General features: G+C 43.8%; 1 protein-coding gene across 3 annotated transcripts in view; it reads left to right on the top strand.

Moving 5' to 3' along the window:
- Nucleotides 1-26,122, top strand: part of GFM2 (GTP dependent ribosome recycling factor mitochondrial 2) — a 38,385-nt gene that overhangs the window by 11,279 nt on the left and 984 nt on the right. For all 3 annotated transcript variants that reach the window (XM_084802712.1, XM_084802711.1, XM_084802713.1), the window contains 15 exons: nucleotides 1,201-1,326; nucleotides 2,213-2,301; nucleotides 4,068-4,156; nucleotides 5,773-5,833; nucleotides 6,123-6,302; nucleotides 11,406-11,486; nucleotides 12,740-12,888; nucleotides 14,433-14,573; nucleotides 14,657-14,756; nucleotides 16,724-16,910; nucleotides 19,330-19,406; nucleotides 21,207-21,345; nucleotides 22,665-22,844; nucleotides 23,303-23,418; nucleotides 25,482-25,664. In XM_084802712.1, the coding sequence (XP_084658838.1) occupies nucleotides 1,201-1,326; nucleotides 2,213-2,301; nucleotides 4,068-4,156; nucleotides 5,773-5,833; nucleotides 6,123-6,302; nucleotides 11,406-11,486; nucleotides 12,740-12,888; nucleotides 14,433-14,573; nucleotides 14,657-14,756; nucleotides 16,724-16,910; nucleotides 19,330-19,406; nucleotides 21,207-21,345; nucleotides 22,665-22,844; nucleotides 23,303-23,418; nucleotides 25,482-25,664 (1,898 nt within the window). The remainder of the gene's footprint in view (nucleotides 1-1,200; nucleotides 1,327-2,212; nucleotides 2,302-4,067; nucleotides 4,157-5,772; nucleotides 5,834-6,122; nucleotides 6,303-11,405; nucleotides 11,487-12,739; nucleotides 12,889-14,432; nucleotides 14,574-14,656; nucleotides 14,757-16,723; nucleotides 16,911-19,329; nucleotides 19,407-21,206; nucleotides 21,346-22,664; nucleotides 22,845-23,302; nucleotides 23,419-25,481; nucleotides 25,665-26,122) is intronic.

The raw sequence follows: 26,122 nt of genomic DNA, 5'->3' as shown, positions 1-26,122 counted from the left end.
CAGGAGATATGGTCAAATATGGGGCACCAAAGTACGTGAGAAAGTCAGACCCCACTCTCCACTCAACTGTGAAGAATGTCCTGTCCATTGGTTAGAACTGGGTAGGGGTTCAATGTTTGCTGCACGTATTGTCCTTGGCTGGTGCCACAGTTTGAGCAGGACCCCTGGGCCCAGATCCGTCTGTCATAATGATCTACTTGTAGGTTTCTAGGACCCTCTGGGTCCTTCTATTTCCCCATTTTCCCTTGATTCTCTCACCTAGAGTCCCAATAGGAAGCCTTCTCCTCTGTCCCACTTTCCTGGTAAGCAAAGACTTTCTTGGGACATGCCCCTTGGGCTAAATTGCCTATAAATTTAATCAGAATAAAAGATGTAATTCAAAACTCATTTGAGTAAGCTTTCAGGATTAAGTTTAAGCATGGGTTTATACTAAAGAATTGTCCTCAGGCTTTATTTGCAGACAAACCCCTAGTCTGGAAAACTTAGCAGTCAGGGTTGCTTAACTTGGGAAGAATATTTTCGGATCTTCATGCATAGTGGCTGCTACTTGACATATCGGACTGGACTAGACTTATGGCCTGCGTTATGTCCTTGTGACAGCCTGGCAAGGGGACTTCTTTTGTGTTAGCTCTACTGTACAGACCAGGGTGATCAAGATGGCAGGGTTGAGAACAGAGTGAGGAGGCAGTCTAATCAGTGCACTTCACTGAGCTCCTCCTGGTCAGAGGTGTGGGGCACAGAGGGAGTAGGGACCCTCAAGTGCGGACTAAGCCGAAGGAGTGTGTGCTTTAGTAAAATTAGAGAAAAAGAAACAGCCAGGCAGTGGTGGCGCATGCCTGCAATCCCAGCATTCAGGAGGTAGAGGCAGGTAGACCTCTGAGTTCAAGGACAGCCTGGTCTACAGAGTGAGTTTCAGGACAGCCAAGGCTGCACATTGAAACCCTGTCTCAAAAACCAAAAAACCAAAACAAAAACAGGAAAAGGAAAGAAACTTTGTGACAGAATTACTAATCTTGCTGAAAATACTTTTTCTGTCATGAAGGTTTAATGTTCTATAGAAAAAATAAAGGGCTCTAAGTATTAAACTAAATATTTTGGGGTGCTTTTTCTCAGAGCAGATTAAGCTATCCTGGGGACATACTGAGAACCAGCAAGATGCCCTTGTTTTGAACTAAACTGTGGCCTCCTTTTCCTGATTAGATGTCGACGATGGGGACACTGTGACAGATTTCATGGCTCAAGAGCGAGAAAGGGGCATTACTATCCAGTCAGCAGCTGTGACATTTGACTGGAAAGGGTACAGGGTCAACCTGATTGATACCCCAGGTACGGTACAGCTTCACCGTGCGAGATGCTGCGTCACTTAGGCCGTTTCTGTGGAGTTTGTTTGTTGTGTTTTAATCATGGTCAAAACCGTTAAACTTCCTATCGTAACCACTTTTAAGTGTACGGCTCCATCCACATCACTGTGAAACAGAGCTCTAAAGCTTTTCGTCCTCTAGACTACAGCTCTGCACACAGTCAGCAGCGGCTTCATTTGCCCCTCTTCCCACCAGTCTGCTTCTTATGTATGTCCACGCAGCTGGCCTAGACACTTCCTGTAGGTGGAATCACACCGTATTTACCTTTTTGTGATTGGTTTATTTATTTCAATTAGTATAAAGTCTCTATGTAACAGGGATTTCTTCCTTTTAAGGCTGCCTAATACTCCGTGTGTGTGTATATGTGTGTCTTTATAGTATACATGAAGAATTGATTTTAGGATCCATGCAGATACCAAAATTTGTAGATGTTCAATCACTTAGAGAATGGTGTAGTATTTCTATATAACCTGTATGTCTCCTCTTGTATACCTACAGCATCTAATACAAGTAACTACTATGTAAGTAGTTGTTATTCTGTATTGTCTAGAGAATGACAAGAACAAAGCCTGGCCATGGTTAGAACAGACGCCTTTCCCCCCATCTTTTCATCCCATAGCTGCATCTCCAGACAAAGACCTGTGGGGGGCGGGGGGCAGCTGACTGTCTAGCACAGAGAAACCTGCTGTACCATATTTGTTAGTTCACTTTGGGTGTGGGATACAAACAGCTTCTTGAGGCACTCCTTTCAGGTGCTCCCCTCTTTTTGTGTGCACTCAGGAGTGACATTGCTGGCCCATGTGACTGTTCTGATTTGGTTTTGAAGATTGTGTCTCTTTTTCTTTCCTTAGGTCACGTGGACTTCACCCTGGAGGTTGAGCGCTGCTTGAGGGTGTTGGACGGTGCAGTGGCCGTGCTTGATGCCTCCGCTGGTGTAGAGGTAAAGCAAAGCCAGAGTGGACACAGCAACACAGGCTGTCAGGAGTAGTTCATTTTAACCCTTTGCTTGGTGAATCCATATCAACCAGATTGTGGCTAAAGGAAACTAGAACTTAATCATGAAATGTGACCTCAGAGTTTTCACAGTGGAAGGAAGGTTTGTTTTTCTGTAGAAAATATGAAAGTTGTGGGGACCCATGAGGAACCTGGTATTCTGCTGATTTTAAACCAGCAGGTTTCTCTGTGCTGGTTTCATTGACTCTGTCAGAAGTCACAAAGTCAGCAGATGAGACTCAGCGGACCTGACTGTCTATATGTAGTACCCACCAAGGAGTCAGCGTCCCTCTAGTCCTAGTCTGTAAGGTGGTGGTGACTGGCCTTGAACTCAGAGATCTGCCTGCCTCTGCCTCCCAGAGCACTGGGATTAAAGGTATGTGACACCACCACCTGGCTAAGAATCATGTTAACCGTGAGGAGTAATTATTTGTGTGCCTCTTTTGTTTCCATGTGTTCTTAGAAGTGCTGACTCCCCTCACCGCACTGTCTCTTACAGACACTTAAACAGTCTAGTGAGGTCGGGTCTCCCATGGGAAGAAAAGGTATGTTTGCTGACTACCCCAGAAAACAGACACTGTCCATCCTCCAGAGCAGCATAAGGAATGCTAACTGCACACAGGAAACTAGTTCCACTCCTCCTACCCTGTCACATGACCAGCTGGCTGGTCCCTTCACGCCACTCTCTAGAGCACTACTGAAGTACGTGTCTCCTGATGCATAGAGAAGCTGGTCTCTCTGCGTAAAGGGATAAGGTGGACAGATCAGAAGCCATACTAGCTTCATGAGACTTGTGACTAGGCAGAATATATGCCCGTGGTGATGCATCAGAACTAGTTTCTCATGGGGCTGGAGAGGCCTGAGAGATTCTTCTGGAGTTCTTATCAGAACTCTATCTATATGCTTAGTGTGTGGATTTGTTATATATAAATTTTACCTAAACAAAAAGCTGAACATTCAACTTTTTATACTTTTGGGGCCATAGGACTCCATGAGGTACAGATGTTTTAATAGAATCAGATTATATTTATAAATTTAATATGTGAAGAAATGAAATCAATTAGAAAAAGCACATGTGAATTACTTATAAATATAGGGAGTAGTCTATCCCGCACTCTTTACCCTATTGTCTCATGAATATTCAGGTATTTAAATGAAATATGATTTTTTTGTCCTAATAGTGCTTTTATTATATTCTTATTTGTTCCTCAAGGCAAACATCCCCGTTTTACTTACCAAAAAAACGACATTAGGAGATGTGGTGGCACCTGCCTGTAATCTCAGCATTTGGGAGGAAGATGGAGGAGGGTTGGGACTTCAGGGTCAGTCTTGCTATGTAGCAAGTTCCAGACCAACCTAGGCTTTCTAAGACCTGGTCTAAAAAAAAATACTTCAAACAAATTCGCTCATTATTACATAGTGGGAAAAATGAAGCAAACAGTAAGTCTTCTGGGTTCTGAGTGTCTCCCAGATTTTACATCACTTTGTGTGGGGACTTAGTTCACCTAAACAGAAACACTGTTCTCAAGCACCGTGAAGAACCCTGTAGTCGCTTCACCACATCCCTGTTCTGTTCTCTGGGTCCCTGGGAGTGAGCTGTGGAGGCTCCGGTTCTCTGCCAGCATCAGGCCCGACTCCACGTCAGCACAGATTCACGGCTCTAGTCACCCGTCTCACAACAGCCACAGGCATGTTCTCTGATTTTTGCTTTAGGCCCAGACTCTCACTGTGTGGAGGCAAGCTGACAAACACAAGATACCCCGGATCTGTTTCATAAACAAGATGGACAAAACTGGAGCAAGGTATTTGAAGAGTGCTTCCTAGGCTTTTAACGTTACAGAGCAAAAACCAGAACGCACGGCTTACAGCTTAGGGTTAGAAAAGCAATTCTTCCGTAAAGTATAATTATTCTGTGGATTTTTTTTTTTTTTTTTTTTTTGCTTTTCGAGACAGTGTTTCTCTATGTAGCCCTGGCTGTCCTGGAACTCACTCTGTAGACCAGGCTGGCCTCGAACTCACAGCGATCTGCCTGCCTCTGCCTCCTGAGTGCTGGGATTAATGTCATGTGCCACCACGCCCGGCTTATTCTGTAGAATCTTAAAAACAATTTAAAATAATTTCAAAGCCGCTCATTTGTAGTTGAGATGGGTTGAGATCTGCTAAGTGATGCAGCATCTGGAGCTAACGCGGTGCTTTTGTAGAACCCTGAGGGGTTCAGTCTGCGGTTTCTGCTCCTTCTCTGTTGAGCTCATCAGCATAGCACCTTTGCTTGTGAAGGCTGCTAGAGTTAGAGAATACGGCCGCCTCTTGTAGTTCACTCAGAGGGTGTTGTCTTTCTGTGTCTTCTGATGCTCTTTAGCTAGTGAGTAGTGGGCTGCCCTGCAGTGGGCAGAAGACATTAGTGCTGAGGTGCAGCAGTCATGCATCCAGGCTTATGCAGAGTGGCAGCCAAAATGGATACCTTGTTCTGGCAACACAGAGAGTCAGAAATACACAAAGGATTCTGTGAAATGTGAGAGTATGCTGAAAGGTCAACTGTCCTTCCCCAAGACTGCAGCCTTGTGCTTTGTGGTTACATGGTTTCCTTGGCAACTCTGTTTAAAGTTCCCTTGATTACTATTGGTACAGGAACCTGTAACATTTGCTAGGTTCAAGTTTGAACCTTTCTTATTTGGGATTTCTTATAATCAATAGAGTACTGGTCGACTGATTTACAGTGTCAGTAGTGATGAGGACGATGCCTGGATACTAGGCTGCTTCTCAAAGATGTTGGTGCCGGAGTGATGTGCATTTATATATTAAGCAGTCTGTGCCAACCATAGCATTCATAACATAGGTAGCCAGCCCCAATGTTAGCGTATCAACAAGCATCATAGTTTATGGTACTAAGATTAAAACACAGAATGTCCTGGGTGTGGTGGTGCACGCCTTTAATCCCAGTATTGGAGAGGCAGAGGCAGGAAGATCTCTGAGTTTGTGGCCAGCTTGGTTTACAGAGTGAGTTCCAGGACAGCCTAGGCTACACAGAGAAACTCTGTCTGGAAACCTCCCCCTAAAAAAAACCTCAAAAAGCCATAGAATATTAGTCAGTCTGGGTCTTGGAAGAAAACCAATAGTGCATATAAAATCCTTAAATCAAATGAAATCTTGCATTTAACTCTAATTTATTAACTGTGAGACCTTAATTAATATTAGTATCAAAACTTAGTTATATAAGGTTTGCAATAACAATTGCTTAAACTTGCACATGGTGAGATAATGGTAAATGTTCAGTTGCTGCTGGCAGGTTTATGATTCTGCCCTATGGGAGACAGATGTAGTGAACATATGGAGAAGAAAGGGGCATTTGTAGAATGCTCTTAGCCTGTTTGGAGAGGTGTTTACAGTGCTTCTAACAGATTATTTTTGTTCTTTACAGTTTTAACTGTGCAGTTGAAAGCATCAGAGAGAAGTTGAAGGCCACGCCCCTGATAATACAGGTAACTGGTAACTAATACCACACTCTGATGTGTCCTCATCAGTTACTGTGTCATGCACACTTTTGTACAGTAACTGGTAACTAATACCACACTCTGATGTGCATCAGTAGTTATTGTGTTATGCACACTTTTGAAACAAACTCCAATCATAAGTAAATACAGTTTAAGACTTTGGTTGAAGTAGTCAGGTAGGATTTGAGGAAAGTGGTATGGTGGTAAGTTTTGTCAGCAATGTTGTGGCTCTACCATTCGTATCGTTTAACAATATAAAGTGCTCTCTGACTGACAGCTGCCAATTGGGGAAGCCAGAACGTTCAAGGGAGTGGTGGATATTATAAACAAAGAAAAACTTCTTTGGAATTCTAACTCTGATGATGGAAAAGACTTTGAGAGGAAACCCCTCTCACAAACGAGTGATCCAGAATTGATGAAGGAGACTATTGAAGCAAGGAACTCCTTAATTGAACAAGTAAGTATTTTAATTTAAAATTCTGTAAGTGTTCAGTAACTTTTGTACATATTTGTTGTGAAACTATATAAAATTACATGTGTAATATGTAAAATATACCGAGTGAAAATGAACACAACTGTGTCTACCGCCCATACACAAAAGTGAATAGTAACTGTTTCTTTTCTATTTATCTGTATATCCTTCTTGGTTGTTGGCAGTTGTTAATTTTTATGTATATGAGCATGTTTCCTGCATGTATTTGTGTTTACCATATGTATGCCTAGTGCCTAGGAAGATCAACAGGGCATTGGGATCCTTTGGAACCAGAGTTACAGGTGGTTGTTAGCTGTTACATAGGTGTTGATATACGAACTCAGGCCCTCGCCAGGAGCCAGAAGCACTCTTAACTGCTGAGCCATCTCTCTGGCGCTAGTTTGTGTTACTTTGTGTGTACAGAGTTGAACCTAGGGCTTGGTAGAGTGATGCTAAGCATGTGCTTTACAACTGAGCTACATGCACTCGCTATACCCCAACACACTATTTTCATATTAGCGTTAGTCTGTGTTTTCTGTTTTTACCAGTGGAATGGTACTGTTTGTGTCTTCCTGTTTTATATTGTGATGGTGACAGTCACTGTTGGCACATGTAGTGACAGTTTATTCTCAGTGTTGTGTGATGTTCTGATATATACTTACAGTACAGTCTGTTGTCTGTTTCCTAGGGGATTGACTTGAGGTTGTTTTTCTCTTTTGGTGTTAGAAATAACGTTCCTGGGTTTGTTTTAAAGTCCTGGTGCTTCAGGGATTGACGCAGGAGGGTTGATGTGAGCTGAAGGGCAAGCTGGGATTATAGTGATCTGTCTCAAAGAAAGCAGGCAAACAGAGAAACCACACTCCATGTCCTGGGTGACGTGGGAAGTTTTCCTGATGTGTCAGCACCAGAATCTCCTCAACTAGGAACCTGCCTATCTTCTACTTTATCAGATGTGAAATTACTTAGAAAAGTTAAAGTCATTAACTTATTATAGTTAGTATGTAGCTCAGGTCTGCATCAGCTCTCAAAACTTCACTAGAAGATAGCAAGACTGGCGTGGAACATGCCGTCCTACTGCGCCGTACCCTTGAGTTCTGGGATTGCAAATATGTGCTGCCGTGTCTGCTCAGTCCAAACAGCATTTTCCAACATCTGTCAAGTGAGGTAGATAGTCTTAGAGAAACTATTTGCCATTTATTCTTTTTAGTATTCATTGACTATAATTAAAATAATTGTTACTGTTATTGAGTAGTGGTTATTGAGGGCCTGGTATTTGCTAGGTGAGTGCTTTGCATACACGATTTTATCCTCACATCCATGTTGTTACTGTTATTGAGTAGTGGTTATTGAGGGCCTGGTATTTGCTAGGTGAGTGCTTTGCATACACGATTTTGTCCTCACATCCATGTATCTTATCATCTTACATATGGGGAGTCAGAAGCTTAGAGTGTTTAAATAAACTTTACAGCTAATAAAGGATGGAGCTGGGATCTGAGCTCAGGTCAGAGTCAGCAGAGCTCAACTGCTACCCACTTTGATAGATTGCTTCCTCCTCCTCTTCCTCCTCCTCCTCCTCCTCCTCCTCCTCTCTCGTTGTCTCTCTGTCTCTTCTCTTTTCTTCTCTGTCTGTCTGTCTGTCTCTCTCTCTGTCTCTCTCTCTCTGTCTCTCTCTCTCTCTCTCTCTCTCTCTCTCTCTCTCTCTCTCTCTCTCTCTCATGTCGGGGATCTTAACTGTGTGGTCCTGGCTAGCTGGGAAGTTGCCTTGTAAACCTTGCAGCCTTGAGCTCAATGATGTACCTGCTTCAGCCCCCATGTCCTAGGTTCAGAGCTGTGTGCCCACACCTCCCTGCTAGACTGCTGCTCTACGTCAGTAAGGCAGACAAAGAACAGGAGTAGAGTTGGCATTGGTCATGCACTGGACACGTGTGAGTATGTATCAGCATAAATGTGTCGGCATCCAGGTTGCTAGCCAAAATACGCTTGCACCTATTGGCTTTTACCAGAATGTTATAGTGTAGGACATACATAAAGTTTGAGGTATCAGCTAATAACAGGTGCTGATTATAATGAGCGTATGAATAGATAAAATTTAGAGAATAAGGCCACCTCAGATGCATTAGCTACAATAAGTGACACAGGTGTGTGTTGCTGAGTATACAACAAATGTAATCCTAACGTATTGCAGTGGGAATACAGTGATACAGTTGTAATAGAAAACCACACGGAAGCCCGGCGTGGTGGCGCACGCCTTTAACCCCAGCACATGGGAGGCAGAGGCAGGCGGATCTTGTGAGTTCCTGGCCAGCCATGGCTTGTTACACAGAGCAACCTGTCTCAAACAACAACAAAACAAAAGGAAAGAAAGGAGGGAAAGAAGAAAAAAAGAGAAAAAGAAAGCCATATGGGTGGGACTGGAGAGATGACAGCAGTCAAGGGTATTAGTTGTTTATACAGAGGACGCAGGTTTGATTCCCAGCACCTACATGGCAGCTAACAACTGGTAGTAATCCCAGTTCCAGGGAATCTGACATTTTCTTCTGACCTACACAGGTACCAGGCACAGATACATGTCTACATACTGCAGACAGAACACTCATACACACAAAATAAACATAAATAAATTCTTTAAGAAGGAAAGACAACCGTATGGGAAACATCAGATGGAGCCTCTTCCAAACATTCCACTTGGGGTATGTGCCCCAAAGCGTTATTTTGAATTCATCCCTGTTCCTAGTAGCATTATTCACAGCAGGCAAAAAGCAGAAATAGCCCAAGTGGCTCTAACAGATGAATGGATCAGCAAAATGTATACTGCGTGGTGGCGCACGCCTTAAATCCCAGCACTTGGGAGGCAGAGGCACGTGGATCGATGTGAGTTCGAGGCCATCCTGGTCTACAAAGTGAGTCCAGGACAGTCAAGGCTACACAGAGAAACCCTGTTTTGGGGGGGGGGGCGGGGGCAGAGAATTCTGACATAAAGTGCAACATTAGTAAACCTGAGGCTATTGTGCTCAGCGAATACGCCAGCTATTAGTGTGCATGGCCCTGCTTTCTGAGGTAGTTCGAGGAAGGTCAGAGACAGGAGATAGAATGGTGGTTACCAGAGGCTCGAGGATGGGAAGATGGGAGTTGTTTAGGTTTTCTGTTTGCAAATTTAAAAGTTTAGGAGATTGCTCAATGGTACAAATGCGATTAGTACTGCTGAGCTATCCCTAAAAATGATTGTGGTGGCAAACTGCTTTAAAGTGGCTATGATGGTGAATATTAATCAGTTGAATGTGTCTTAAGTTGAGACCCTAAGTGTGAAGTAGAATTAGCTTTCAGTGTCTTAGGACCTCTTTGGAGGTAAAGCATAGTAACTATAATAATAGCTAATACTTAGGGGTCACTTACTACATGCCCTGGAAGTATGATTACAATTGGCTATTGGTCCTCACTGCATCCTTAAGAAGAAGGTGACCTGGACCAGCAGGTGGTTCTTCAGTGACAGTGTATGAGAAACAGAGGCGGTAAAAACTGGGGCCTGGAGGGCTTGCACAAATTTTGCTGTATGCCAAGCAGGTGTATTAATATATAATTTTTATTTCTTTCTTTATTTAATCACTTTATAGCCTCATCTTAGCCCCCTCCCTCCTCTCCTCCCAATCCCACCCACATACTCCTTCCCCTTCTCCTCAGGAAGGGAGTCCTCCCCCGCCCCCCTTGGTACCAGTGCACCCTGTCACATCAAGTCGAAGCAAGATAAGCACATTCTCTCCCACACAGGGCAGACAAGGAAGCCCAGGCAGGGGAAGGGATCCTAAGGCAGGCAACAGAGTCAGAGAGGGCCCCGCTCTAATTGTTAGGGACTCACATAAAGAACAGGCTCTACATCTTATATACTGTTTGCAGGGTGAAAAATGGCCAGCGTCAGCAGAGAGCTCAGTCAGACAATGTGGGCAACCTCGGACACAGCTGCCATAGGACTGATACCCACAGCCCAGGGGAAAGAGTCGGATCCCCAGAGCTGCAGCCTTGACCCCTCTGAGGCGCTGGCTCCAGCCCTAGACTGGCCTTGCCAAGTCCATTCCAGGACAAGGACATAGAACCAAAGTTCCCTTTGTCCTCTCATCAGGGCCTCTGAGACAGTCTTGGGTTGGTCTGGCCCACCACAGGAAGGCACTGGTGTTCATTCCAGGAGTTAGGGAAGCAGAGAGGTGATGAAACGTGACTAACGTCTGCACAGGCTTTATAGCATAACTCCTAACCGCATTCTAAAACTTGTCCTTATGCCCAGAGGTCAGACATTTTAGGTTGTTCAGTTGCGGAAGCTGGCCTGGCTTGTTTCTGCCATGTCTACTGTGCTTACAGTTTTCCTTACCAGGCTTCAGTGTCTTGCTCCCATGCACTATCACCCACAATTGAAACTGTTTTAGGATTATGATCATGATTTGTTTTTATTTTGGGGGACAGAGTCTCTGTCTCTAGCCCAGGCTGCCCGGGGAAACTTGCAGTCCACCTGCCTCAGCCTCCCTAGTGCTGGGATTGCAGGTGTGTGCGTTATGCCTGTTGTATTACTTTGTTGTCAGCTGAATTATCTGTTTCTTTAAGGCATGTGGTTATGAGAAGCACAAACTAGGGAATTACATTTGTATTGTTGATGTAATGTTGGCCCCAGCAACTGACGGCCTTAGTCATCAGTGTGGTAGTAGATCAGGGCTTTCTGTTTGGCCATCGTGGGAAATCTAGTGATGATTATGCATTCACAATTAGAGGAGGTCAGGATGGCACATGTTATGAACTGAAAGTTCCCTAATTACCCCCACGCCAGCAGTCCTGTATGACCACTGGTTACACATTAGGCATATTCTCCCTCCAGCTCTGACTCTCGGTGACTTTAAGATAGTCACAGCACACCTCCAACTTCCAGTTTCCTTTCTTTGGGGAAACAAAACTGAACTGTGTTTTCAAAAGGTATAAGGAGTTGTTTGGCCTGTGTGTGGCAGGTTGTGCAACTGCCTTTAGAGATCTCACTGGCACATAAATGTAAAGTTAAATTGCTAAGGATGAAACTAAATACAAGTTTTACAAGTTTGTTTTTCTTTACAGGTTGCAGATTTAGATGATGAATTTGCTAGCTTGGTTTTAGAAGAGTTTAGTGAAAATTTTGATATGATACCAGCAGAAAAGGTAATGTGTTAATTTAATCATCTAGATACATTTTTACTTAAGTGAATATAGTTTGGTTTTTCTGTCTTTGGAGTGTATGTGTAGTGTGCGTGTGTGTTAACTTCTTATACTATTAAAAATGGTGGCTTATTTGGTTATCGTAGCACACACCTTTAATCTCACTCAGCAATCAGGGAGGCAGAGGCAGGTGGACTGCTGTGAGTTCAAGACCAGCCTGATCTACAATGAGTCCAGGAAAGCAAAGGCTACACATACAAAAGCAAACAAACAAAAACACAAAGCCCCACTGTCTCAAAAATAAATAAATAAATAAATATTGTGGCTTAAAACTGAAAGCCATTGCTCACATAAGTTCTTAGTGCCAGTAATATGCTATTTCCAGAAACGCTTTATAAAGTTGGAAGTTGAATCGTTTTTCCTTACATAGAGTCAGGATCAGTTAATTTTCTCATATCAGTGGCTCTTTAATGGGCCCGTGGCCCACTCAGCAGGAGGGACTTATCCCCAGTAATAGAAACCTAGCCCACTAAGTGGGGCTGGTGTGGTCGTGACTCTTAGAGGAGAAGAACCTACTATTGCCACTTTACTAACCCAGCATATTCCTAACTGCATCCTAAAACTCGTCCTTTGCCCACAGGTAAGTGTCACTCTCACAGTCCACCAAAGTAGCTTCTCTACAGAAAACCACAACTGGTCACAATAAAGAGATCAGCCCCAGTGGACACAACATGTTTCATTATTTTATTTTATTTTTGGTTTTTTGAGACAGGGTCTTTCTGTGTTAGCCTTGGCTGTCCTGGACTTGCTTTGTAGACCAGGCTGGCCTCAAACTCACAGCAATCTGCCTGCCTCTGCCTTCCGAGTGCTGGGATTAAAGGCGTGTGGCACCATGCCTGTCTTTTTTGTTTGTTTGTTTGTTTTTATTTATTTTTGTTTCATTATTTTAAAGCACTTATTATATCTTAAACTTTTCTGTCTTCTGAAGCTGGATTTTCAGAGGCCTCACTCTAATGCTCTGTTGAACAAGAGGTAACACCAGACATTGAACATGCTGTGTCGTGACTGGTGTTACAAAACAATAAAGTGTGAACAATGATGGAGTTTGGGCAAGAGTGCTGTGGACAGGGTGTTGAGGGCAGGCTTCTGGCTGAGAGTGCTGTAGACAGAGTGTTGAGGGCAGGCTTCCGGCTGAGAGTCTGACAGGGACTGCTGTGCTGTGCACAGGGCCGTGTTCACTTTCTGTCTGCTCTTAGCTACAGACTGCGATACACAGAGTAACACTGGCTCAGGCTGCAGTGCCTGTGCTGTGTGGAAGTGCCTTGAAAAACAAGGGTGTTCAGCCCTTGCTGGATGCTGTGACCATGTACTTGCCATCACCCGAAGAGCGAGAGTATGGGTCTCTGTAAGTACATGACCGCATACTTTAAATTCACATGACTTGAAAATGAATAAGCCTTGTTTCATAAAAGTAGTTTGAAGTGTCCATTAAAAAAAAGTATCTCTGTAAATAATATAAAGCCATAGCAATTTTCACTTGAAAAAAACTTACTTTGTTCTCTTTTAAAGCCTGTCATAATTGTAGCTTGAGCTATGAAGGTGGCTTTTTTTCCTGTGTGTGTTGATTCTGCCGCTGCCTCCTTTGTTTTTGTTTTTAAGTTTAGTAGATATGTTTATATTCATCAAGATTTCAGGATTTTCCTGTGGTCAAATTATTTTCTGACTATAGAGAAAGGCGTTGTTTTCTTCCTGCTGTCCAGCTCTCTACTTGTACAGCAGATCTCTAACATCTGACGGAGCAGCAGGTACAGTGGTGGAGAAGTGGGTTTGTGTCACTGAGGACATAATAACTTTTTACACCTTGAAACTAGAAAGGCGTCATGTGAAGTGAGTGAGAGCCTGGGCTTCATGCCAAGTGGCCTTGTCCCATCTAATCCACGTTACTGACCTCTGTATCAGTGAAATGTAGGTGACAGGACTACTGTCTCCTAAGAGAATTGTAAACATCCAGTGAGTTAAGAGTTATTAAGCGTAAGGAGCAGTGCTAGCATGCAGAAAGCTTGCATATCAGCACCATTAAGAGGGACTGGGAATAACACTGGAGAAAGGCTATAACTAGAACTGCTTAACTTGGGGCTGGAGAGGTGGCTCAGAGGTTAAGAGCACTGGCTGCTCTGCAGAGGTCCTGAGTTTAATTCCCGGTAACTACATGGTGGCTCACAGCCATCTATAATGAGATCTGGTGCCCTCTTCTGGTGTGCAGGTGTATATGCAGGCAGAGTACTGTATACATAATAAATAAATCTGAAAAAAAAAAGAAGTGTTTAGCTTACTTTGAGTCATGGACTTCCTTGAGAATGGTGAAAATATCTTTCCTCAGAAAAATGCACCTAATTAGCCGGGCGTGGCGGCGCACACCTTTAATCCCAGCACTTGGGAGGCAGAGGCAGATGGATCGAGGTCAGCCTGGTCTACAAAGCAAGTCCAGGACAGCCAAGACTACACATAGAAACTGTCTCGAAAAACCAGAGGGAAAAAAAAGCACCTAATTGACAAAGTTTGCCAATTTCGGGAAAATTCAAACTTTCTAAAACTTTTTTTAATGAATGCCAATTTAAAAACATGTTTCTCTAAGAATGCCCTTTCTGTAAATAAGTTCAGGTGTTTACTATAGACACAAAGTGAAGTGAGAGCCTGACAGCAGCAACTGGGAGGAACGTGGAGGTTCTTTGGTCTTATGACCTTTGAAGATACAGTTTTTAAGGAGAGAGTTCGTGCAGTGGCAGTGTTTACAAATATGGCAGTACTTTAAGACAACATTAAGTATTTTAGTCAGTGATGGAGGAGTGGGCTGAAGTAGCATCACTCCCTGGCATGAGGTGCTCGGGAGGACCCTGACTGGTCTGTGCAGGCAGCAGGGCCCTCTCTGACACCCCCTTTATCTTGCAGGCAGTGGTATAAGGACGACCTGTGTGCGCTGGCATTTAAAGTGCTGCATGACAAGCAGCGGGGACCCCTGGTTTTCCTGCGCATTTACTCGGGCACACTGACGCCCCAGTTGGCTGTGCATAACATTAATAGAAACTGCACGTAAGGAGACGTTTTGGTTATTTTCTAAAACTGCACCAATTCACTTAAAAGTCCTTTACTAACATAAACCCTGGCTTTTATAGGGAGAGAATGAGTCGTCTGCTTCTGCCGTTTGCCGACCAACATGTAGAAATCCCTTCCCTGACTGCTGGTAACATTGCTTTGACAGTGGGCCTTAAACAAGTGAGTGAGCACCTGGGCTCCACAGGACAGCATGTAAATGTGATTTATAAATAGTTTATGATAGCAAGAATTTCCCAAATCATCTAAATGTCTGTTATGTGAATATAATGGCATATTCATCAATGTGACTGAATGCCATACATTTGCTAGAAATAAAAATAGATTACAGAAGGCCACAGACGGGATGGATCATAGTCAAGTAAAGCTCAACTCTAGGTGATGTCTACTGCTTGTTGAAATGTATGTGTCAAGTTTACTTAAAATACTCTTTTATTCCCATGGAATCTTGGCAGCTGTGTGTGTGTGTCGGGGGGGGGGGGGCGGGGGGATTCTCTCAGGGTTGAGGGGCCAGGGGAAGGACCAAAGGAGAGCTTCTTGCCTATGGTGGGGGGAGAATCTCTGCGGGGGGGGGGGGTTGAGGGAGGACCAAAGGAGAGATTCTCTCTTTCCCTGTCACTGAGTTGTCCAGGCCTGCCTTGAGCTGGCTGCCCGGTCCTGGCTGGTCTCCAGCTCTCCTCCAGTGTGCTTGGTGAGTGTTTGGCCTCACTTTACAGCTGCTCTAATTTTAAAATTTGGTGTAACTGTACAGCTGACCAGGTAATGATGAAAGATGCTTTGCTAAGGAGGGCTCTCAGGGCCAGGGCTTGGGTGTCTTTTGTTCCCGGGTCTGTCCTCAGTCCACAGCTCATCAGTGCTTGCATACCATAGACACAACATAGACATGTATAGCGCAAATAGGAAGAAATGCTTGGTGCCACATCTGATTTGGGTGCGTTAAAACTGAGGACTTTTCTTTTAATTTAGATTGGTCAAATGTAGTTTTCCATTAAACTTTGACATATCTCATGTTGGGATAAAAATTGTTACTTTAACCTTTTAAATCTTCATGATTAACTGCAGGTTTCAGAAAGATTTAGGAGAAAACTTCCATGATCTGAATTTTGTACCTGGGGTATTTTCTTTTAAGTATTTGTTTAAAGATTTTATTTTATTTATTATTATACAGTATTCTGCCTGCATGTACACCTACAGGCCAGAAGAGGGCACCAGATCTCATAGATGGTTGTGAACCACCATGTGGTTTCTGGGAATTGAACTCATGACCTTTGGAAGCACAGACAGTGCTCTTAACCTCTGAGAGCCATCTTTCCAGCCCCTGTACCTGGGGTATTTTCAAGACAGGGTTTCTCTGTGTAGCCCTGGCTGTCCTAGAACTCTCTGTAGACTAAGGAGGCCTCAAACTCAAAATCTGCTTGCTTCTGCTTCCTGAGTGTTGGGGTTAAAGGTGTGTACCACCGTGCCTGGCTGAACCTGGCTGTACTAAAAGAGTCTTCTTTGCCATGCGTATCTGAGGGAGCAGTGCAAACATCTGGAGAGCTGTTACAGAAGAAAAGCAGTGTGAAGGGAATTTTAGTTTCAGAGTTCACATTCAACCCATACTACTTGTGGGTGTATCTTAGGCTTATTTAAAATACTGCTTTGTTTCCATGGAGCTTTTGCTTAGTTACTGTCAGGGTGTGTGTGTGTGTGTGTGTGTGTGTGTGTGTGTGTGTGTGTGTGTGTGTGTGTGTGTGTGTGTGTGTGTGTGTGTGTGTGTGTTCTGCTTAATTGGATATTTGAGTTAATAGAGAATTTTCTGGTAAGTTGTAAGACATTCCTAAGTGGTGTTAAAACATTTTATGAACTCTTACTTGCCTTGCTATGATGAGAAATTCAGGCAGATATACTTTTAGGCAGATATATTTTTGCTAATAAATTTTGGGGTGTGTTGTATGTATGCTTCATTATTTGTTACAATTTATTACAGTGACATTTTAGATGGAGTTCTTACAAGTTAAATGAGCCCTATGTAAAGTTGTAAGATCTGTGAATTATTTCTTTTAAGTTCAAATGAGAAGTACAAGCTATACTAAATTTTTGTCTCGTGGTTTTGGGTGGAAGATGAGTGCTGGCCTCTTTGCCTGCAGACTGCCACTGGAGACACCATTGTCTCTTCCAAGTCCAGTGCCTTAGCTGCAGCTCGTAGAGCGGGAAGAGCAGAGAAGAAGCATGGGAAAGACAGTGAAGCAGAGAGTCCGCTGTTAGCCGGCGTGGAGATTCCAGAGCCTGTCTTCTTCTGCACCATAGAACCCCCGTCAGTGGCTAAGCAGCCAGGTACGACAGTGTCAGTCCGTGGGTGTCTGTAGCGATGGAGGTAGTGTCAGTGAGTCCTCAGAAGACTTCCTGTGTGACAGAGCTAACGTGTACGTGTGCTTACTGCTCAGCATTTCTTGCGGCTGATCTGTACTTAGCTGAGTCACTTTGATTTTTTTACAAACTCCATAATATATTTTAGTCATTTTTCTTATTCCATGTTCTTTTTTATTTGTTTGTTTGTTTGTTTGTTTTGTTTTGTTTTGTTTGAGACAGGGTTTCTCTGTGTAGCCCTTACTTTATAGACCAGGCTGGCCTAGAACTTGCAGAGATTCGCCTTTCTCTGCCTCTGCTGGGATTAAAGGCGTGTGCTTGCTCTGCCCAGCCTTGTAATAATTTTTACGGGATTCCAAGTAATTGGCCCTGCCCTGGCCCTCATAGTGTTAGATTAATTAGGACATAATTTGTAACTAATTCACTTTCTGCATCTCAAATATGAACCAATTCTGATTTCCTGAGGATGTTTTGCCCGTTTTGCATTATGGTCTCCTCTTTCACCTAGTCTTGCTCACATTATAAAGGGTTTCCCTGCCTCTTTAGGTCTCAGCTCAGACATCAACTCTGTGTGGCTCTCAATAAGTTCTCTCTTATGAAGACCACCTAAAGACAAACTTTCTAGTTTTCTTTTCTTTTCTTCCTTTCTTTTTTTAAAGATTTATTTATTTATAATTTGTACAGTTCTGCCCACATGTATGCCTGCACTCCAGAAGAGGGCAGCAGATCTCATTATAGATGGTTGTGAGCCACCATGTGGTTGCTGGGAATTGAACTCAGGACCTTTAGAAGAACAGACAGTGCTCTTAATCTCTTAGCTATCTCTCCGGCCCCCTCCCCCCCCTTTTTTTTATTAAAGATTTCTTTAGTTATTTATGTATACAGCACTCTGCCTGCATGTACACCTGCCAGCCAGATGAGGGCAGTAGATCTTATTATAGATGAGCATGAGCCACCATGTGGTTGCTGGGAATTGAACTCAGGACCTTTGTAAGAGCAATCAGTGCTCTTAACCTCTGAACCATCTCTCCAGTCCTCTAGTTTCCTTTAATTCCCCTAAAAGAGCAATCTTTATTTCCTCTCCATATCTCTTAAGATTCAGTGGGAAAGAAAATATCTAGCCAAGTGTGGTTGTAGTTCATCTACCCAGCTAGAATGCCCATGAAAGAAATTGAAATACAGATGTAAGATCCCAAGTAATGAAAGAAACTGGGTCTTTCCTTGTCCAGTTACTGAGGGAACAGCATCTAATGTAAGACAGATAGATGTAGCAGGGGCTAGAGCAATGGCTTGGTTGTTAAGAGCAATGGCTTGGTTGTTAAGAGCAATGGCTCAGTTGTTAAGAGCACTGGCTCTTTCAGAGGCCTTGGGTTTGATTCCTAGCACGCGTGTAGTGCTCACAATTGCCAGTAACTCAAGCTCCAGGAGATCTGGTGTTCTTTTATGGTTTCCTCAGTACCAGCCACTTATGTGGTACATGTATTATATATGCATGCAGGCACTTAACACATAACACATTTTTTTAAAAATGTAGCAAAATCCCAAATATGAAATGCATGAAATGTGAATAGTTTTCATCTCAAGCATTTCATGACGTCTAGAGAGATAACACAGTGGTTAACAACAGTCACTGCTCTTGCAGAGCGCTGGGTTGAGTTCCCAGCATCCAGTGCTGGTCATGGGGGGTAGCAACCATCTGTGACTTCCTTTTCAGAGAATCTGACACCCTCTGGCCTCCAAGGACATCAGCACACACATATACATACATATACATACATATAAGCAGTCAGAATGCTCATACATGTAAACCTTTCGAAAGTACGATTTTTTTTTTTTTATATTAAGTCTTTCAAATCTGGTGTGCATTTTACATTATTGCACCTATTAATTCAGACCATTAACACTTAGAAGTGGCCGATGGCTGCTGTTAGGCAGCACAGCTCTAGGCAGACTGCCTTATATACCTTAGAACGATTTGAATGGATGTAGTTGATAAAGTTATTCATTAATCTGTGGCTCAGCTCTTTCTTTGGCTGCACTTTGTAGCCTGTGGAACTTGTATAAAGAAGGCAAGCATGTGCTCCATGCCTCGCATCTCCCTTCTCATCCAGTGCTGCTCTTTACTGGATGATGTCTGGCTGCCACCGGCTTGCTTCTTTCCCCAGCTCACTGTGGAGATACGTGCATGTCACTCACCTTTTGGCACCTCTCACTGGAATTGTCCTACTTGTTTTAGTCTCTGTAAAGCATTTCTGGCTCTTTGAACTTTTCATCTTTTATCAATGTACCTATCTGCTTGTTTGTTAGTCTGTGCTACCCACTTCAAATTTACTGTTAAGTTACTCAGAAATGGAGTGAAGATAGCAGGTGTTATTTCATCACTCAGATTTGGATCATGCCTTGGAACGCCTTCAGCGTGAAGATCCCAGTTTGAAAGTGAGGCTCGATCCCGACTCTGGACAAGTATGTATATTACCCAGCCCTAAGAAGGAGAGAGGGGGCCAAGCATGGTGGCACACGCCTTTAATCCCAGCACTCGGGAGGCAGAGACAGGTGGATCGCTGTAAGTTCGAGGCCAGCCTGGTCTATAAAGCAAGTCCAGGACAGCCGAGGCTACACAGAGAAGCCCTGTCTTGAAAAACCAAAAAAAAAAAAAAAAAAAAAAAAAAAAAAAAAAGGAGGAGGAAGAGGAGAGAGGACATGCAAATAACATGGATTACTCCTAAAAGAAAAAGCTCTGATTCATAATATGAGTTTCTCTTTATGTATGTTATCATTCTAAATAATCATTCTCTTCACTTCCCTAAAATAATTACATTTCCCTAAAGTAATTTCATTTCACCCCATCAGTTTTGACTCTGTAATATAGGCTTTTGTGAAGTTTTGAAATTAGTTTCAACTCTTGTGTCTCTTACACTGATACTAAAGGGAGGTTAGAAACCACAGAAGCTAGCTTTTCTGTTCAGTGCATATTCAAACCAGCCTAGGGGTTGTCTTTGCCTTCAACATTCAGAAAGCATCTGTGTGGTTGGGAGAGGCCTTAGGAAGACGTTATTTATCCCAGCCTCAAGACCTTGTCTTTAGGCATAGTTTCAAACAGTTGTCTGCTTCTTCAGTAAGAAAAGGGTTTTAGCGAGGCATGGTGGTGCACACCTTTAATCCCAGCACTCAGGAGGCAGAGGCAGGTGGATTTCTGAGTTTTAGGCTAGCCTGGTCTACCAAGTGAGTTCCAGGACAGCCAGGGCTACACAGATAAACCTTGTCTTAAAAAATACCATCACCACTACCATCACAAAAAAAAAAAAAAAAAAAAAAAAAAAAAAAAAACTAAAAAAAAAGGGAAAAGGAAAGTTTAAACCAGATTTTAGGTGGCTCATGCCTGTGATTTCAATACTTGAGAGGCTGAGGTAATAGGATTGCTACAAGTGTGAGGTAAACTTAGGACTGAGTAAAACCCTACCAAAAGTAAACCTGGGGGCTGGAGAGATGGCTCAGTGGTTAAGAGCACTGGCTGAGCTTCCAGAGGACCTAGGTTCAATTCCCCGCATCCACATGACAGCTCAGAACTGTCTATAACTTTCTAGAGGACAGATCTCTGTAAGTTCAAGGCCAGCCTAGTCTACAAAGTGAGTCTGGGACAGCGAGGGCTATTATACAGATAAACCCTGTCTGGAAACACCAAACAAACAAACAAAACAAAACAAAAAACAAAAACAAAAAGGCATAGTACAGAGGTTATAAATAGTGATTGTGCTCCAGTTTGTTTGACTGCAATTTGGAATAGGGTAGGCACTGTATGTAGCCCTAACTTGATGCCACTTACTTACCCAGCTGGTAATCAGACTTCATGGAAGGAGACTGTGCCCAAAAAGTTCACTGCAATTGGTGTATTAACATAGTCAGCAAAGTCGGAAGTAGTAATTTTTAAAAATTATTATGTATGCAGTGTTCTGCCTGCACATACACGTGCAGGCCAGAAGAGGGCACCAGATCACATTATAGATGGTTATTCGCCACCATGTGGTTGCTGGGAATTGATCTCAGGACCCTTGGAAGAGCAGCTACTGCTCTTAACCTCTGAGCCGTATCTCCAGCCCCAGAAGTAGTATTTTTAAATAGGAGCCCCAAGAACATTTCAAAATAACCTCAGTTGTAATTAATAGAAAATTACTCAAATATGTGAACATTTCTTTTTGTAATACTTTGCCTTACCTTTTTCCTGTGTATAGTGTTTTGTTTTATTTTTTTCCCTTTTACTACCAGACCATCCTGTGTGGTATGGGGGAGTTACATATTGAGATTCTTCATGACCGGATCAAGAGGGAGTATGGCCTAGAGACCTACCTCGGGCCTCTGCAGGTGGCATACCGGGAAACCATCTTAAACTCAGTGCGTGCCACAGGTACATTTTGGACATCCTGGGTTTGTTCAGTGTTTAGCTGTATAAACAGGGACCACAGATTCTAGGGTCTCCACAGTTTTACTCTGTATTTAAAAAAAAAAAAGTTGTGAAGAACAGAGGCCTGGTGCCATTGCTAACCAGTCCTTAGACAAATGTGTTTTCTGTGGCTGTGGGGCAGGGTTAGCCAGTGAAGGGGATGGCTGGTTTCAGTCCTTACCACTGATAGGAGTGTACGAATGCGAAGCTAGTGAATTACAGTTCTGTGTAAAGTGAGTGAGAAGGCCTGCTGTAGTGCCCATTAGCACGCCTGAATTATAGTTCTGTGTAAAGTGAGTGAGAGGGTCTGCTGTGGTGCCCATTAGCACACCTAAAGCTGACCGAGTCTGGTGACTACCCTTCACTGAAACTTGAGTGAGCCGAGCATGACTGCAGTGGCACAGGAGCTTTGCTTCTGCACTATACATCTGCAGCAATGAAAAGACAAGGTAAACCCTCCTTTAATTAATGCCTGAGCTGGTTACATGAAACTCTGGAGGTTAAAAGAAAGAGGGAACAGGAATCTGGGCGAGTTCGTGAGCACTGCACTCATCAGCTGTCGTCCTTCCTCTCTGTCCAGCACTGGAGGGCACTTCCTTATGGAGAGAGCTGACTTGAGGGAGTCCTCTCCACAGAGGCAGGAGGCCAGGAAACACATCTGGGCATGCATCCAGGGGAGCACCAGAATCCATCTTTACAAGCTTCTAGTGCAGGGCTTTAAGCCTAAATTCACAGGACCAGATTGGCCTGAGAAACTTTAAGATTTATATTAGGCACTCATAGATAGAACAGTATCTGGAAGAAGCTGGAGGAAGCAGAAGGCCTCTGGAAACATGTATTTCACCCCAGGCCTCAGGGGCGTCCCACAGTAACGTAATCTACAAATAAATGCTTTAGACAGGGAAATAAAGGTCCCAAGATTATAGGAACCTGCTTGCCAGCTGCACACCACTGAAGAATGATTTGAAATTATCACTCACATATATGGCTGTGTGTGTGTGTGTGTGTGTGTGTGTGTGTGTGTGTGTGTGTGTGTGTGTGTGTGTATGTGTGAGAGAGAGAGACAGAGACAGAGACAGAGAGACAGAGAGAGACAAGGAGAGACAGAGAGACAGTCATCACTAACAGAAGGAAGAGGGCAGGAGGGCAGGTCTTCCTGAGTGGAATGCACAGTGCTGCTGATAGGTGTAGGGTGGGAGCATGGTTGGAATGGAGCGCAGCCTGGAAGAAAAGGAAGTGGCCACCTCCCTCCTTTGCATAAGTTTCAATGTGTTTGTTTTCAGATACCCTTGATAGGACGTTAGGAGACAAGCGCCACCTTGTGAGAGCAGAGCTGGAAGTCCGGCCAGCTGAAGCTCCCTCTGGCGTGGCTGAGATCCAGTACGCTGACTGTGTTGGTGAAGACCTCCTGCAGGCCTCACGTGAGGCCATTGAAAGTGCCATCCACAGTGCATGCCTCCAGGGTGAGGGCCGCACACAGCACACGCTCCCCTTGACTGCTAGTCCCTGCTGCTCTTCTCACGCTGTAGTGTAAGCCAGGACCTTGTCCACACCATCGCGCTGTGCCTCAGCACTATACTCCTAGCCTCCTCGTCATCCCATGGTTTCCAGATATTTTAATGTTCTCTCTGTATTTCCAGATATTTTAATGTTCTCTCTGTATTTCTTTGTGTTTCACTTGTATTTTGTTGTTGTTTCTTTTTTTTAAGACAGGGTTTCTCTCTGTAGCCCTGGCTGTCCTGGACTTGCTCTGTAGACCAGGCTGGCCTCGAACTCACAGAGATGCGCCTGCCTCTGCCTCCCAGGGTGCTAGTATTACAGGCGTACGCCATCACCGCTGGCTCTTCAATTGTATTTTTGTTGCATTATTCTGTGTTATTGTATTGTTTATATTATTCTACTTTATTGTCTCCTGACTCAGGTCCTTTACTTGGATCCCCAGTTCAAGATGTGGCAGTAACACTACACTCACTGATGGTTCACCCCGGTACCTCCACAACTATGGTTAATGCCTGCATCTCAAGATGCGTACACAAGGTATAGAGCGCTCTGCATGCTTCTGCTTTAAGGGAATGCACTGAGTGAGCTCCAGAGGTTCCACAGGCAGCTGTGTCCACAGAGCTTGACCTATGACCTTGTCCTCTTGGGGTCATCGAGGTGGTTCAGTGGGTAAAAGCACTTATCACCAAGCCTTTAATCTCTAGGACTGCATAGTAGAGAGATCTGACTCCTGAAAGTTGTCCTCGACCTTCATCTATGCACTGTGGTGCTCCTGAGCACACACAAATGTAATTTTTAAGTTTTAAAACTAGTTCTTACATGGGAAATCTTTGATTTTTGTTTTTTTAACCAAGTTTTCATTTGAAAGAATTTAGAAATAACCTGTCAAACAGATTGCTATTAAAAGACATCCTGAGAAGCTAGGCATGGTGGCACACACCTGTAATCACAGCACTTAAGGATGTAGGTAGATCTCTGTGAGTTAGAGGCCAGCCTGGTCTACAAAGCAAGTTCCAGGACAGTCAAGTCTACACAGGGAAACCCTATTTCCCAAAACAAACAAAAATCCTGATTTTGGCAAAAGATCTATGCTTTCTCCTTTCCAAACATATAGCTACTAGCTGCAAGCTTACTTTTTTTTTTTTTTCCAACTTATTCACTTTACATCCCTCCTTCCGTCTCTCCCATCCACCCCAGCTGGACTGAGTGTCCTCTTCCCCTGTGGCCTGGCAAGGCAGTCCCCACCAGGGGAAAGTGATAAAAAAGCTGGCAACAGAGTTCATGTCAGAGACAGCCCCTGCTCCCTTTATTAGAGGACCCACATGAAGCCTGAGCTGCCCATTGGCTACATCTGTGTAGGGGGCCTAGGTCCCGTCTATGCAGGGTCCTTGGTGCTTTGGTCTCAGCAAGCCCCTCTGGGCCCTGGTTAATTCAGCCAGTGCTCTTAACTGCTGAGCCATCTCTCCAGCCCCAAGCCTGGGGGTCAGCTTGACACTAGGTTTTAATGTAAAGGACAGTGAAATCTAATATTTATTCTAATTTGTGAGTTTGTTCAAATTAAGATTGCTTTTATTAAAAACAACCACCCCAAACAGATCAGTCCCGTTGAGAAACAGGTTTAGACCAAGCATCTTCCCTCTCAAAGTATCAAGCATGTGATCACCTGAGATGTCCTTGAGTGCCATGCCCTGCTTCCTGTCTCAGTGACCCAGCAGAGCTGACGACCTCCTGTGCTTGTTTCCCAGGGTAGGAGTGCCCTAGCTTAATGGAAGATAAGTCAATAATAGTGAAACCTTCCAAAGGAGTTTGAACTTTATTCTGGGAACAATGGAGAATGAATGTTTTGAAGATTGACATATCAGAGCACAGAAGTGATGGCATGGGAAAGACAGTCTAGGACGGCCAGGAAGTAGATGAGATCTGAACCAGGGTACCAGCAACTGGCTGTTTACTGGAAACAAGAAATCAGAGAAGTAAAAACTACTAATGCCATCAGCAAATAAGAAAGGCGAGAGAAGCAGTTGGAAAGCAAATGCTGAGCTTAGTTTGGGGCCCAAAGCAGGCCAGTGGAGGACGAGGGTGGAGACGTCAGAGAGTGGGCTGGGAACTGCTGTTGAAGCCCCATAAAGTCTGATTTTGAAGCTCTGCAATTAGGTAATGCTCAGAAGACTGTGAGAAGGACAGAGGGCAGTTCTGGAGGGCAGCACTGTTCTTGAGTTGCAGAGCCTAGCTCCTAGTTGTAGCATTTTCCTCTTAATTTTTACCTGTTCCCACAGAATTATTTTATCTTGAAAATATTTTCAGCCTTTGTGTGGCCTTTGAATTCTTAGATTACAAACTGTGTAATAATAAAGAAAGGGTTTGTTCATAGAGAATTGTCCTGACCATTAACTTGGTTGTTGGCCCTTTTAAAGCTTCTCCAGCATGTGGCTACCAGTCCAAGTTCAGTTCTTGGCTCCTTATAAAATGTTGTCTGTGGAGAGTTAAAAGCAAGTGAGGTCACCAAAGCCCTCTGCTCAAGAATACAGGAAACAGGTCAGACTTGGTGTGCATCTTCCTTTTCCTCGAATAGAGGTTTGTTCACCTGTGGAATCTCCTAGGCCCTAAAGACTGCTGCCAAGCAGGTGCTGGAGCCCCTGATGCATCTTGAGGTTACAGTGGCTAAAGAGTACCTCAGCTCTGTCCTCGCAGATTTGGCACAAAGAAGAGGTTCCGTCCAGGAAATCCAGACTCGCCAAGACAACAGAGTTGTTGTAGGATTTGTTCCTTTAGCAGAAATTATGGTAAGTTCTTTGCATTTGTGATGTACATGTTATTTAATATAGAGATCTAGTCTGAGTAAATCCAGCAAGCAGCAGGGCTTGGCTTTAGAGAAGTCATGCCACATTTCCAACCACCAGGCGTGTTGGGACTCCCCCTTCAGTTGTGGTGAGAGGTAGGGAGCATGGCCTTCAGGCGGGCCATTTCCAACCTTAGGGCCACTGTACCAAAATGTGGTCTGAGTGACCAGTTTCCTTTCCTTGCATTTTTCCCTTTCTGCCATACGTTTTGTGGCCAGCATCAATCTCTTCCCTAACCAGGCACTTCTGCTCCTAGGATAGGCCCCAACAGACAAAGAGCAAGGACAGAGTCATATTACCAAATTCCCAGGCCTCAGAATGCATGCACAGCTGACTTACCTGACTCTACGTTTTCCTGTTTGCCATAGTATTTTCTTTTTTCTGAAGCGCTCCCTGGAGGT

This window comes from Acomys minous (genome assembly GCF_964271855.1).
Source record: "Acomys minous genome assembly, chromosome: 11".
Classification (NCBI taxonomy): Eukaryota; Metazoa; Chordata; class Mammalia; order Rodentia; family Muridae; genus Acomys; species Acomys minous.
Note: the sequence above shows the minus strand (reverse complement) of the source record. Positions and strands in the feature narration are given on the sequence as shown.